This window comes from Heterodontus francisci, chromosome 12 (genome assembly GCF_036365525.1).
Source record: "Heterodontus francisci isolate sHetFra1 chromosome 12, sHetFra1.hap1, whole genome shotgun sequence".
Lineage (NCBI taxonomy): Eukaryota > Metazoa > Chordata > Chondrichthyes > Heterodontiformes > Heterodontidae > Heterodontus > Heterodontus francisci.
The window spans coordinates 55260382-55275901 of NC_090382.1; the positions used below are offsets into that span (position 1 = coordinate 55260382).

At 46.4% G+C, this 15520-nt stretch overlaps 1 protein-coding gene across 1 annotated transcript; it reads right to left on the bottom strand.

Moving 5' to 3' along the window:
* Window positions 1-8474: 8474 nt before the first annotated feature.
* On the bottom strand, window positions 8475-9799 carry LOC137375701 (uncharacterized). The gene is made up of 2 exons (XM_068043088.1): window positions 9209-9799; window positions 8475-8513 (listed from the first exon to the last, which is right to left on the bottom strand). The coding sequence occupies exons 1-2, from the start codon at window positions 9797-9799 to the stop codon at window positions 8475-8477; spliced, it is 630 nt and encodes a 209-aa protein (XP_067899189.1).
* Window positions 9800-15520: the final 5721 nt, after the last annotated feature.

Genomic DNA, 15520 nt, shown 5'->3' on the forward strand with positions numbered 1-15520 from the left:
CCTCCGTCGTTCCAGTGAAAATAATCCGAGTTTATCCAACCTCTCCTCATAGCTAATGCCCTCCAGACCAGGCAACAACCTGGTAAACCTCTTCTATACCCTCTCCAAAGCCTCCACGTATTTCTGGTAGTGTGGCGACCAGAATTGCATGCAATATTCTAAGTGTGGCCTAACTAAAGTTCTGCACAGCTGCAGCATGACTTGCCAATTTTTATACTCTATGCCCCGACCGATGAAGGCAAGCATGCCGTATGCCTTCTTGACACCTTATCCACCTGCGTTGCCACTTTCAGTGACCTGTGGACCTGTACGCCCAGATCTCTCTGCCTGTCAACACTCCTAAGGGTTCTGCCATTTACTGTATACTTCCCACCTGCATTAAACCTTCCAAAATGCATTACCTCACATTTGTCCGGATTAAACTCCATCTGCCATTTCTCTGCCCAAGTCTCCAACCGATCTATATCCTGCTGTATCCTCTGACTATCCTCATCACTGTCCGCAACTCCACCAACCTTTGTGTCGTCCGCAAACTTACTAATCAGACCAGCTACATTTTCCTCCAAATCATTTATATATACTACAAACAGCAAAGGTCCCAGCACTGATCCCTGCGGAACACCACTAGTCACATCCCTCCATTCAGAAAAGCACCCTTCCACTGTTACCCTCTGTCTTCTATGACCGAGCCAGTTCTGTATCCATCTTGCCAGCTCCCCTCTGATCCCATGTGACTTCACCTTTTGCATCAGTCTGCCATGAGGGACCTTGTCAAAGGCTTTACCGATGTCCATATAGATGACATCCACTCCCCTTCCTTCATCAATCATCTTCGTCACTTCCTCAAAAAACTCAATCAAATTAGTGAGACACAACCTCCCCTTCACAAAACCATGCTGCCTCTCGCTAATAAGTCCATTTGTTTCCAAATGGGAGTAAACCCTGTCCCGAAGAATCCTCTAATAATTTCCCTACCACTGACGTAAGGCTCACCGACCTATAATTTCCTGGATTATCCTTGCCACCCTTCTTAAACAAAGGAACATCATCGGCTATTCTCCAGTCCTCTGGGACCTCATCTGTAGCCAATGAGGATGCAAAGATTTCTGTCAAGGTCGCAGCAATTTCTTCCCTTGCCTCCCTCAGTATTCTGGGGTAGATCCCATCAGGCCCTGGGGACTTATCTACCTTAATGCTTTGCAAGACACCAAACACCTCCTCCTTTTTGATAATGAGATGACTGAGACTATCTACACTCCCTTCCCTAGGCTCATCATCCACCAAGTCCTTCTCTTTGGTGAATACTGATGCAAAGTACTCATTTAGTACCTCACCCATTTCCTCTGGCTCCACACATAGATTCCCTTCTCTGGCCTTGAGTGGGCTAACCCTTTCCCTGGTTACCCTCTTGCTCTTTATATACGTATAAAAAGCCTTGGGATTTTCCTTAATCCTGATTGCCAATGACTTCTCATAACCCCTTTTAGCCCTCCTGACTCTTTGCTTAAGTTCCTTCCTACTGTCTTTATATTCCTCATGGGATTCGTCTGTTCCTAGCCTTCCAGCCCTTACGAATGCTTCCTTTTTCTTTTTGACGAGGCTCACAATATCCCGCGTTATCCAAGGTTCCCGAAACTTGCCAAACTTATCCTTCTTCCTCACAGGAACATGCTGGTCCTGGATTCTAATCAACCGACGTTTGAAAGACTCACACATGTCAGATGTTGATTTACCCTCAAACAGCCGCCCCCAATCTAAATTCTTCAGTTCCTGCCTAATATTGTTATAATTAGCCTTCCCCCAATTTAGCACCTTCACCCGAGGACTACTCTTATCCTTATCCACAAGTACCTTAAAACTTATGGAATTATGGTCACTGTTCCCGAAATGCTCCCCGACTGAAACTTCGACCACCTGGCCGGGCTCATTCCCCAATACCAGGTCCAGTACGGCCCCATCCCTAGTTGGACTATCTACGTATTGTTTCAAGAAGCCCTCCTGGATGCTCATTACAAATTCTGCCCCATCCAAGCCCCAGCACTAAGTGAGTCACAGTCAATATAGGGGAAGTTAAAATCACCCACCACTGCAACCCTGTTACCTTTACATCGTTCCAAAGTCTGTCTACATATCTGCTCCTCTACCTCCCGCTGGCTGTTGGGAGGCCTGTAGTAAACCCCCAACATTGTGACTGCACCTTTCCTATTCCTGAGCTCCACCCGTATTTCCTCGCTGCATGACCCCTCCGAGGTGTCCTCCCGCAGTACAGCTGTGATGTTCTCCTTAACAAGTAATGCAACTCCCCCACCCCTTTTACATCCCTCTCTATCCCGCCTGAAGCTTCTAAATCCTGGAACATTTAGCTGCCAATCCTGTCCTTCCCTCAACCAAGTCCCTGTAATAGCAACAACATCATAGTTCCAAGTACTAATCCAAGCTCTAAGTTCATCTGCCTTACCTGTTATACTTCTTGCATTGAAACAAATGCACTTCAGACCACCAGTCCCGCTGTTCTCCGCAACATCTCCCTGCCTGCTATTCCTCTTAGTCTTACTGGCCTTATTTACTGGTTCCCCTTCATTTATTTCACTTGCTGTCCTGCTGCTCTGGTTCCCACCCCCCTGCCACACTAGTTTAAACCCTCCCGAGTGACGCTAGCAAACCTCGCAGCCAGGATATTTGTGCCCCTCCAGTTTAGATGCAACCCGTCCTTCTTGTACAGGTCCCATCTGTCCCTGAAGAGATCCCAATGGTCCAGATATCTGAAACCCTCCCTCTACACCAGCTTTTCAGCCACGTGTTTAGCTGCACTATCTTTCTATTTCTAGCCTCACTGGCACGTGGCACAGGGAGTAATCCCGAGATTACAACCCTAGAGGTCCTGTTTTTTAACTTTCTACCTAACTCCCTAAACTCCCCCTGCAGGACCTCATCGCTCTTCCTGCCTATGTCGTTGGTACCGGTGTGTGCCACAACCTCTGGCTATTCCCCTCCCCCTTCAGAATGCCCCCTGTCCGTTCAGAGACATCCTTGACCCTTGCACCAGGGAGGCAACATACCATCCTGGAGTCTCTTTCACGTCCACAGAAGCGCCTATCCGTGCCCCTGACTATAGAGTCCCCTATAACTATTGCTCTTCTGCGCTTTGTCCCTCCCTGCTGAACAACAGTGCCAGCCGTGGTGCCACTGCTCTGGCTGCTGCTGTTTTCCCCTGATAGGCCATCCCCCCCAACAGTATCCAAAATGGTATACTTGTTAGAGAGGGGGATAGCCACAGGGGATTCCTGCACTGACTGCCTGCCCCTTCTAGTGGTCAGCCATCTATGTGCCTGCACCTTGGGTGTAACCACTTCTCTAAAACTCCTGTCTATGACACTTTCTGCCACTTGCATGCTCCTAAGTGCATCCAGTTGCCGCTCCAACCGATCCATGCGGTCTGTGAGGAGCTGCAACTGGGTACACTTCCTGCAGATGTAGTCGTCTGGAACGCTGGAAGTGTCACGGACCTCCCACATCTCACAGGTGAAGCACTTCACCCCTCTAACTGTCATTTCTAGCACTAATTAGTTAATTAATATAAAATAAATAAATACTTATTAAATCCTTACTAAATTGTTATAACTATATGGTTCCTAGTGCTAGATTTCTACTATAAATATTAAATGCTAACTAAATACAGTAATCTCCTCCCTCTGGTTTAGTTACTCTACTTATTAATTAGTTAATTAAGGGTTTTAATCAATTTTTATCAATGTTTTATTTTCAAATTCAGTACAGATTCCCTACCAGCCAATCAGGTCACAGCTTTCCTGTGACGTCACTTTTCAGTTTTTTTTTTTTACCCGAGGTAAGTTTTTTATACTTACCGCTCTGGAACTCCGCCCTCCGAGTCTCCCAGCAGAATTTTCCAGGCCCCCCCGCCATGAACCCTGTTGCCAGAGTGCTCGCAAAATTCAGCCCCATGATACATTACGCTGAATGAACATAACAAATAATATTAACATAATGGGTTATATCATTAGTTCAAATGGTTCCGACTGGGATATTCAACTGGCCTAGTTGCTGGGACCAGTTGAACTGATAAATACCACCTGAATTGGTAAAGATCACAATCTGAACTGGTGCATGCCCGCAGTTCGACCAGTAAAAAACACACATTCAACTGGTTACCAGCAGACAGTCAAACTGCTGAAGTGGATTTCATTTCCCAGTTGACAACTGGTGTGAACTGCTTTGAGCACAACTGGAAACACCATCCTTTTTTAATTACATTCTTGAACCTTCTGAACTCCTCTAGGATTTCTGCAGTGTTGATTTTTTAGGTATTTGATGTCAGATTCTATTTTTCTTAGCTTATCCTACTCATACTTTTTGATATCCAAGGGGGCTAGATAAGGGAGTCCCACCCTCCTTTCTGGGAACATATTTATTCTGAACCCTCACTGTCTCTTCCTTGAATATCTCCCACTGCTCTGACACTGATTTACATTCAAGTAGCTATATCCAGTCCACTTTTGCCAAATCACATCGTAACTTAATAAAATTGGCCTTTCTCCAATTTAAAACCTTTACTCCTGGTCTATCTTTGTTCTTTTCTATAACTACACTGAATATAATTGAATTCTGATCTCTACTACCAAACTGCTCGCTCACTGATACCCCTTCCACCTGCTCAGCTTCATTTTCTAAACTAAGTCCAGAACTGCCCCATCTCTTGTTGGGTTTGCTACGTCCTAGCTAAAAGAAATTATTGAATTTATTTTAAGAATTCTGCATACTATATACCTTTTACACTGATTCTACCCCAGAGGATTGGAGAGTGGCAATGCCATATTCAAGACAGTCCTTGCAACTACGGGCCAGTTAGTTTAACATCAGTGGGGGTAAGGTTTTAGAAACAATAATCAGGGAAAAAATTAACTGGCATTTGGAGAGATTTGAGTTAATTAAGGATAGCCAGCATGGATTTGTAAAAGGCAGATCATTCTTGAATAATCTAATTGAATTTTTGATGAAATAACAGAGAAGGTTGTTGAAGGGAATGCAGTGGATGTTGTCAATATGGATTTTATGAAAGCATTTGATGAGTACCATATAAAAGTCTGGTTAGCAAAATTGTGGCTCATGGAATAGGTGAGTCAGTGTCAAATTGGATAAAAATTGGTTCAAGGATAGAAAACAGCGAGTCGTGGTAAATGGTTGTTTTTCAGACTGGAGCATGGTAGACTGTGGTGTTTTCCCAAGGGTCAGTGCTGGGACCACTGCTTTCTTTCCTATATATAAATGACGTAGATCTTGGAATACAGAGTAGAATCTCAAAATCTGCTGATGACACCAAATTTGGAGGTGTGGCAAACAGTGACGATGATACGAACCGCCTGCAACAGGACAGAGATAGGCTAGCAGAGTGGGCAAACAGGTGGCAGATGGAATTTAATACTGACAAATGTGAGGTGATGCAGTTTGGCAGAAGGAATAGGAAGAGGCAATATATACTTAATAGCACAGTTCTAAAGAGTGTGCAGGAGCAGAGGGACCTATGAAGGTGGCAGGACATATTGAGAGAGTAGTTAGTAATGCATATGGGACCTTGGGCTTCATAAATATCAGCATTGAATAAAAACGCAGGGATGTTAAGCTCTGATTAGGCCCCAACTGGAGTATTGCATCCAGTTCTGGTCACCACACTTCAGGAAGGATGTGATGGTCCTTGAGAGGGTACAGAGGAGATTTAATAGAATGGTTCCAGAGATGGAGAATTTTAGTTACAAGGTTAGGTTGGAAAATCTGGGTTTGTTCTCCTCAGAACAAAGGAGATTGAGGTGAGATTTAATAGAAGTGTACAAGATTTTGACAGGCTTAGATAAGTTAGACAAGGAAAAACTATCCCCATTAACAAATGGTACAAGGACAAGGGGACACAAATTAAAAGCTTTGGGCAAGAGATACAGGGGGAATATGAGGAAGCAAGTTTTTACAAGCAGATGGTAATGACCTGTATCATGCAGGCCCCCACCTGTCAAGAATGAGGCACATCAGTTTTGTCAAGAACATTGATTTTTAACTGTTGTTAGAGTGAGGAAATGACTTGTTAAACAGATCAGCAGTGGTTGGAAAAACACATTTACATACTCACAGACATCAAAGGTGAGGAAGCTCATTCCAGGGCCTGCTAAGGAGGATACAATCCACAGACGCCAGGACTGGTTAGACCAGCTGGTCACATGACTAACAGGCTGTTCCAGGGTTTTCTTTTGAACTAGCCCCAGAGAGGTTGAACTCAGAAAGACTGTTTGTTCCTGGACTGAGAAGATCTCTCTCCTGTCTGTTCCGATCTCTTTTTTACAAGCCTCTGAATGCACTGAAGACACATAAACCCCAAGAGAGAGAAGTCTCCTACAGCGAACAAAGTTTAAGGAGAATACTGGGCCCCAACAAAAAGCAAGATCTACCTACAATCAAGGACTCTACAGTGAGCTCGAAGAACCATAACAAAAACTCTTCAGATACTGTCTCAAACTTTTCCACTTGATTTTTCTTCTGCTCTTTTCTGTCTCTATTTGCATGTGTGTGTCGCATATGCATGCTAGCATGGGCGCGTGGTGTATCCATAGGCATCAACTGAATTAGAGTTTAAATTTAATAAATTTCAACTTTTCTTCTTTAAACCTAAGAAAAGCTGTTTGTGCTGGTTTCTTTGCCTTATAATTGAAAAGCGGTGTAAAAGGATTCATCAAGGAGGAGCTTAAAACTGTGTGTTTAAAAATAAAACCCTATTACGGTAAGAACAGGTGAAGGCTGAGGGGTCCCCAGGACACCTTTCTCATCGGGTCGTAACACCTGGAACTTGCTGCCCACAAGGGTGGTGAAGTGGAGACAATCAATGACTTCAAGAGGAAGTTGGATGGTCACTTGAGAGAAATAAACTTGCAAGGCTATGGGGATCAAGCAGGGGAGTGGGATTGACAGGATAGCTCTGTGGAGAGTTGGCATGGAGTCAAGGGGCCAAATGGCCTCCTTCTGTGCTGTCAATACCTCTATAACTCTCTTTGTTCAGGTTTCCGTTCTCCACCAAGCTTGTTTAAACCCTCCACAACAGCACTAGCAAACATCCTGTCAATAAAATATGTTATGCCAAATGAGGAATTTTCATTCATCGGTTGGAAACTTACATTAAACTTAAAAAAGGAGGAAAGCTAGAACATTGCTGACAACATTTACAAAGACTTTGCCATAGCTAAAAATGGCTGCCACCATTTGCATTTGAAAACCTTGCACATTCCAAGGCATCAAAAGTGAAGCCACATGTCTGATTAGCCTGTACTCAAAACAATGGCTTGCTCTATTGATTGAGCTACCTGAGATTGCTTTCATTAGCAAGACATTAAAAGCCATCTTGGGATATTAACATTGAAAGGGTGAACCCTCCGGGGGAAAACATTGGCACCATGAGGCTTGAGAGATGGAAATTCCTAAACTTGAATCTCATTAGAAGGTACCAGAGAATACACAGAGACAGTCATGTGACCATCTGTCCATCTCTGTGAAAGTGGGGAGTTTTCCTTGGACAATGACAAGCCAGAATGACTCACTCTGTGCAGAAGCCAGAAGAGATGTCTCTCTCTCTCTGCAGAAGGTCTGGTGGGGCATGTGAAGCCTAGCTGCCATCTGCTAGATCCAAGGCAAAGACACCAAGAAGGAAGACCTCTGCTCAACTGTCTCCAAGAACAACTATCAACACAGACCTTCAGGCCCACAAATTCAACTGGAAGACCACTAAAATCACCAGTCACACCATAGATTGCGTATTATTTTTATTTGTTCTGGATTCTAATCCAATGCAAATCTATTCCTTAGCACTCTGTAATCTATTTGTGTGTATGTGATTCTTGTGTGTGAGTATGTGCATGGAAGTGTAGCATAATATTATTTTATTTAGATTGGGTTTAGATTTTTAAGTATAATAAACTCACCTCTTTCCTATTTAAACTCAAGAAAAACCGTCTGATTGGTTCTTTGACGATCACCACAAAGATAATAGGTAAAACACTCACTGAAGTGGTAAGCACATCCATTGTTGAGAAAAGAAATAAACGCTGTTGCGGTCAAATAAGAGCAAAGATGAGAAGCAAGCCTTGTGGCCCCTTCTCACCTCATCGTAACACCTCTCCACAATGATATTGGTCCCAGTCCTGTTGCAGTGCAACTTGTCCGGCTTGTATAAGTCCCATCTCCCAATGCCCCAAGAATCCAAAGCATTCCCTCCTGTCGCATGTCTCCAGCCATGCATCTAGCTGCACAATCCTCCCATTTCTGTACTCACGAACATGTCCCACTGGGAGTAACCTGAAGGTTATCACTTTTGAGGGGGATTCAGCAACCGTAATGCCATTGAACGTCAAGGGGAGATGGTTAGATTCTGTTTTGTTGGAGATGGTCATTGCCTGACACTTGTGTGGCGCAAATGTTACTTGTCACTTATCAGCCCAGGCCTGGATGTTGTCCAGGTCTTGCTGCATAGGGACATGGGCTTACCACAATACTTAACACAACAGTAAATTAACTTACTCCTGAATACACCAGCTCTAACTTTTTCTGGCATCTTTAGTGGGGAACTAGTGGGTAATTACTCTGAGTTCACGTCACAATCACATTGATTTCAGTGCTGAGTCATAAGAACATAAGAAATAGGAACAGGAGTAGACCATACAGTCTCTCAAACCTGCTCTGTCATGCAATATGATCATGACTGATTTTCTGCCTCAATTCCACTTTCACACATATCCTTTGATTCCCTGAGAGACCAAAAATCTGTCTGTCCCAGCCTTGAATATACTTAATGATGGAGCATCAACAACTCTCTGGGGTTGGGAATTACAAAGATTCACAACCCTCTGAATGAAGAAATTTCTCCTATCTCAGTCCTAAATGATCAACTACTTATCCTGAAGCTGTGCCACCGTATTCAAGATTCCCAAGCCAGGGGAAACAGCCTCTTAGGGCTGAACTTAGTGCGGCTGTTTGGAGCAGGAATTATGGGGTGGGGGGGTGGGAGGAGGGGTGGTGGCCAGAGAATCCCGTCTGCCCGGAAATCCAATGTCGTGATGTCAGCTCTGGATTTGGCCAGCAGCGGGAAAGCACCAAGGGGGCATTGCCGTCCCGACGCGACAAAAATCGATTTAAATCACTGAACACTTAGTTTTAATACATTTGCACCTAATACATCGGGAGTCAATTTGGGGGCTTGAAATTCAGTGGACGATGGGCGGCCCGCATGTGCCTTTGGATTCCCAGCTGCTGAAAGCTGGCAATACCGAGGCGAGGCCTCAGTACCAACCTGACAGGTAGGCAGCCATGACATGCACTGCATAGGTGAAGTGGGGGAGCGGAGGCCATTGTCAGCCTGTGCAATCTGCAAGGGGCAGCTTGGTCTCGGGGGGTCTGCTAGGGGTGGGGGGTTGCTCTCGAGTGGGCATGCCAGCTGAGCAGGGTCTCGGGTGGGAGTGCCGGCTGAGCAGGGTCGCGGGTGGAAGTGCCAGCTGAGCAGGGTCTCGGGTGGTAGTGCCAGCTGAGCAGGGTCTCGGGTGGGAGTGCCGGCTGAGCAGGGTCGCGGGTGGAAGTGCCAGCTGAGCAGGGTCTCGGGTGGGAGTGCCAGCTGAGCAGGGTCTCGGGTGGGAGTGCCGGTTGAGCAGGGTCCCGGAAGCCCTGCAAGACTGGTGTGGGGGCTGAGTGTGTGCCGCTTGGCTTTGAGTGGCTGTATCGGGTGTCCAAACTCTTGGGTGAGAGAGTTGAGTGCCATATCGCTGGATGAGTGGGTTGGCTATCTGCAAGAGTGAACACTGAGGGCCATCAGGGTGTCTGCCGGGAGAAGTAGCAGAGGCACAGCTGTCAAGGCAGGTTCATGTCTGTGTCAACGATGCTCTGGAGGCCTACTGATCACCTGGCACAGGTCTCATACACCCTGGTCTTTTTGGATCCCTGTGATGCAGTGCCTCCAATGGAGGGAGGACCAGGAGGCAGCTGTGCCTGCCCATGAAGCTCCAAGACGAGAGCAGCAGCAGCTGGCCATGCCAAGAAGAGCCCATCTGCGCCAGAGTGTGTACCAGACTCGAATCAGCTACCTCCAAGTCATTCACTAAGAGGAAATGGGGAAGTCAGCAGCTTATATAATAATCATGCATTAATTATCACTTTTACACAATGAAGGTTAATTTAAAAAGCAAAAGAACTTTATATGATGAAGCAAATGTCAAATACCTGTGAAACCCCAAGTGTTTCTTAGTGGTTTTCTTTATACATTTATGAGTGCTTCTATGATGTATGACCCCTGCACTAGCAGCTGGACTGGAGTCAGGCTGCTGATCAGGCTGCCCCTTTGTCTGGGATGACTTTGGCAGCTGTCCTATGGATGCCTGAGGCGTGGAGGGCCCCAGCTGCCTGAGGGTTTCCTGCACAGGCACAGGATTCCCCTTAAGCATCATGGCTACTGCAGCTAGGCTCACTGGCAGAGGCCCTGAGGGGAACCCCCAGCTTTGGAAGTCAACCTCTCCTCCTCCCTTTCAAGGCTCACTTGAACCTCCCTGCTGACCAGAGAAGGAGGAGCTGGAGAAGACTCCAGAGGCCTTGTCCTTCTCTCATCTTGCCATTGCTGCATCGAGTTCATGACCAAGGCAATAGTGTGCAGGCATTTGTGGGATCTGGCTTTCCATGATGGTCACCAAGCTTTTGATGAGAAAGACATGTGCTCACATGCCTGAGACATGGTAGCACTCTTGGCATGGATGGACTCCTCCATCGTCCGCTCATGGCTGCACATGCCTCTGATTTCTCCGCCGGATGTTCCCTTACCTCTCTCTGCAACTCTAGCATGCCCTGTGCTGTTGACAACAGGAGCTCGTCATCAATCTGCGGCTCAGCATGGGCCTGGCCACCCACAGGTCTCGATTGTCTCAGCCTCAGCCAGCTACTCGGGTGCGTGTGCGGTGCTGTCACCAGCTTGTGACCCTGTTTCTACAGCCGAGTCAAACCCACCGAGATGAAAGTATCTGGGCTGGTGGAAGGTGCAGGAGAGTCATGGGACAGTGCATCCTCTGATTGCAGTTCCTCCTTAGAGGTTGACACTGTCCCCCTGCTACTGGAGTCTCCCCCGAATGCCGACCTGCATGAGAGAACACAAACATGTGTGGGTTATATTGTGCAGATCTAGTCATGCCAACCATGCAGTATGTGTATGTGAATGGAAGATAATTCTTGCTATCTTGCACGGAGACTCCAGTCTCTCCATTATATATGGAGTGGCCACCCTTGGTCCCCACTAATTCTACTGCCTCTTCCTGAGCTGTGGAGTGAGGCCAAAGATCTGGGATACCTCTGCTAGTTCAGGATGGCATATGGCATGTGACCGAGATCCAGCTATGCATCTGTCAGGATGAGATGATGCCTAGCCCCCTCTGCCAGCACAGTTTCAGTGCCTCCCTCCCCATGTCCCACTTCCTCCTCCGTAGCCACTTGCAATCCCTAAAAAGGAAAAAGGTATGGAGCACCCACTTTGGCAGAACGAAGGAGGTCATTGACTCTCTTGCGGCAATGTACCCATGTCCAAGGGGGTGACCCCACGGCTGCTGTCCTCCTCAGCTATCTCCATCCAGGATTGCTTGGTTAGGCAGGAGGACCACTACTGCCATCGCTGGGGAACAGGAGCTCCCACCTTTCCCGGAGGAGAATCGCAAGGGAGGCATCACTAAACTGTGAGGGCACCTGGTGCCTTGCACCTGACATGGTCCCTCTTGGCTTCTGGAGAGCTGTTGGGCTTTTGAGGTCTTGGTCAGCAGCACAGGTGTCCAGCAGCCGAGGGACAGCAGCACAACAGCAGAGAGGCTCCAGGCAGGGAGTCAGCAGCACAGCAGCAGAGGGACTCCAAGCAGGGAGTCAGCAGCAGAGGGGCTCCAGGCAGGGAGTCAGCAGCACAGCAGCAGAGGGGCTCCAGGCAGGGAGTCAGCAGCACAGCAGCAGCAAAGGCAAAGCTTCTTCAAAGGCAAAACAGCAGCAAATTCAATAAGTGAAGCAGCAGTTTAGCAGTCCTGGCAGCACTCTAAAGATAGTGTCAGCACCTGCGTGTCTCTGCTGGTGACGCCATCAGCGCCTCGCTGCCTGCCCCCGTCACATAATTGGATGAGTCCCGTGCCTTTGTTATGATAATTGGCCACCTGCTGCATGATTGCAGTGGATGACCTTACACGTGACGAGCACTGGTGCCGCCACTTCTGGGTATGCTGCTGGGACCCACAACGGATTGATTAAATTCAACCATCACTGTCGAACCTTCAGACTCTATGTTTCAATGAGATCGTTTCTCATTCTTCTGAACTCCAGAGAGTATATGCCCAATTTAGCAGCCTCTCATCATAGGACAATGCTCTCATCCCGGGAACCAATTCTAGTGAACCTTCGCTGTATCACCTCCAAGCCAAGTATATCCTTTCTTTGATATGGAGACCAAAACTACACACAGTACTCCAGGTGTTGCCTCATCAAAGTCCTATACAATTGTAGCAAGACTTCCTTTTCTTATACTCCAATGCCCTTGCAATAAAGTCTAATATGCCATTTGCTTTCCTGATTTCTTGCTGTACCTGCATACTATCTTTCTGTGTTTCTTGCACGAGCACCCCCGAGTGTCTCTGAACATCAACATTTAAAAGTTTCACACCTTTTTAAAAATATTCTGCTTTTCCAATCTTACTACCAAAGAGAATAACCTTACACTTCTCCATGGTGTACTTCATCTGCCACCTTGTTGCCCACTCACTTAATCTATCAATATCTCTTTGCAGCCTCTTTGTGTCCTCCTCACAGCTTATATTCCTCATCAGCGAGTGCTATCGGTGAGGACTGTTACAGCACATCCTGTGGAAGAGTGGGACATCTATGACAGCAACTTTTGGATTTCTATGTTTAACTGTGCATATGAAAATGCCAGAAGTTGCTCCCTGATTTACTCCATCATAATGGTGAGTGCCTCACTGTTATTCCCAATGCAAAATACAGGACATAATCTTTGACTGGAGTGAAAAATCTTTTCTCAGTTGCACACCTAAGAAATGATTCTGCAACTGCCTTTCAAAAGTTTCATGCAGGGAAATCTTTTGTTTCTCATCCACAAAATGACAGAGGCACTCAAGATAAAGCTGCACCAAAGGAGAAGACTGCCAAATAAGAAGTAATGTTCCACAAGGTTTTTCAGACCATGCTGCTGCCTCATAGATGTCAGCTAAAGGTGCAATAGTTTAATCAAGGTTATATAGAAAGAATTACGTATCCAATTTCAAACTAACCTCTCAAGCACAATAACCAAAGAGAAATACTTTGGAAGAATGGGTAAAACAATTTTACTGTGGATGAATATATTTACAACAAATGATTCTATCTACCCACATGGCTTTCTGTACTGTTCCTTTGTTTAAGAAGGGTGGTAAGGATAATCCAGGAAATTATAGGCCGGTGAGCCTTACGTCAGTGGTAGGGAAACTATTAGAGAGGATTCTTCGGGACAGGATTTACTCCCATTTGGAAACAAATGGACTTATTAGCGAGAGACAGCATGGTTTTGTGAAGGGGAGGTCGTATCTTACTAATTTGATTGAGTTTTTTGAGGAAGTGACGAAGATGATTGATGAGGGAAGGGCGGTGGATGTTGTCTATATGGACTTTAGTAAAGCCTTTGACAAGGTCCTTCATGGCAGACTGGTGCAAAAGGTGAAGTCACACGGGATCAGAGGTGAGCTGGCAAGATGGATACAGAACTGGCTCAGTCATAGAAGACAGAGGGTAACAGTGGATGGGTGTTTTTCTGAATGGAGGGATGTGACTAGTGGTGTTCCGCAGGGATCAGTGCTGGGACCTTTGCTGTTTGTAGTATATATAAATGATTTGGAGGAAAATGTAGCTGGTCTGATTAGTAAGTTTGCGGAAGACACAAAGGTTGGTGGAGTTGCGGATAAAGATGAGGATTGTCAGAGGATACAGCAGGATATAGATCGGTTGGAGACTTGGGCGGAGAAATGGCAGATGGAGTTTAATCCGGACAAATGTGAGGTAATGCATTTTGGAAGGTCTAATGCAGGTGGGAGGTACACAGTAAATGGCAGAACCCTTAGGAGTATTGACAGGCAGAGAGATCTGGGCATACAGGTCCACAGGTCACTGAAAGTGGCAACGCAGGTGGATAAGGTAGTCAAGAAGGCATACGGCATGCTTGCCTTCATTGGTCGGGGCATAGAGTATAAAAATTGGCAAGTCATGCTGCAGCTGTACAGAACTTTAATTAGGCCACACTTAGAATATTGCGTGCAATTCTGGTCGCCACACTACCAGAAGGACGTGGAGGCTTTGGAGAGGGTACAGAGGAGGTTTACCAGGATGTTGCCTGGTCTGGAGGGCATTAGCTATGAGGAGAGGTTGGAAAAACTCGGATTGTTTTCACTGGAACGATGGAGGTGGAGGGGCGACATGATAGAGGTTTGCAAAGTTATGAGCGGCATGGACAGAGTGGATAGTCAGAAGCTTTTTCCCAGGGTGGAAGAGTCAGTTACGGGGGACATAGGTTTAAGGTGCAAGGGGCAAAGTTTAGAGGGGATGTGCAAGGCAAGTTTTTTTACACAGAGGGTGGTGAGTGCCTGGAACTTGCTGCCAGGGGAGGTGGTGGAAGCAGATACGATAGTGACGTTTAAGAGACATCTTGACAAATATATGAATAGGAAGGGAATAGAGGGATATGGGCCCGGAAGTGCAGAAGGTGTTAGTTTAGGCAGGCATCAAGATCGGCGCAGGCCTGGAGGGCCGAATGGCCTGTTCCTGTGCTATACTGTTCTTTCCTCTTAAATCTATCACAGTACTGTGCTGAGGTGACATCTGAGAGCTGGGACAACAGTTAGTCATTGAGAGATACAGCACTGAAACAGGCCCTTCGGCCCACCAAGCCTGTGCTGACCAACAACCACCCACATATAGTAATCCTACATTAATCCCATATTCCCTACCACATCCCCACCATTCTCCTACCACCTATCTACACGAGGGGCAATTTACAATGGCCAATTTACCTATCAACCTGCAAGTCTTTGGCTGTGGGAGGAACTGGAGCACCCAGCAGAAACCCACACAGTCACAGGGAGAACTTGCAAACTCCACACAGGCAGTACCCAGAACTGAACCCGGGTCGCTGGAGCTGTGAGGCTGCAGGGCTAACCACTGTGCCACTGTGCTTGGGTTCTCTATGGTATCTTGATCTTATAGGGAATGAGGTGGCCCTCATCTCAGGACGTCTCAGCGCTTGAAGATTGTGTCACACTGCAGGAGCATGGTCTAAGAACACTGGATCAGTAGGCCAATAAACCCTGTAAGGAATATTATGGAAAGGCACTAGATAAATCTTCACTTCAACTCTTTATCAAAAGTGCACTCTGAGAATTTACTGCCATGTCTAGGAAAGTACTGAATGCTTAAATTTGGCTCAAACCGT

What these genes read in the sequence shown, in the direction of transcription:
- LOC137375701 (XM_068043088.1), bottom strand. Translation starts at nt 9,799, where the DNA reads ATGGCACTCAACTCTCTCACCCAAGAGTTTGGACACCCGATACAGCCA. An exon ending in CCGATGTATTAGGTGCAAAT is followed by an intron (nt 8,514 to 9,208) that starts GTATTAAAACTA and finishes GTCCCTATGCAG; the next exon opens with CAAGACCTGGACAACATCCA.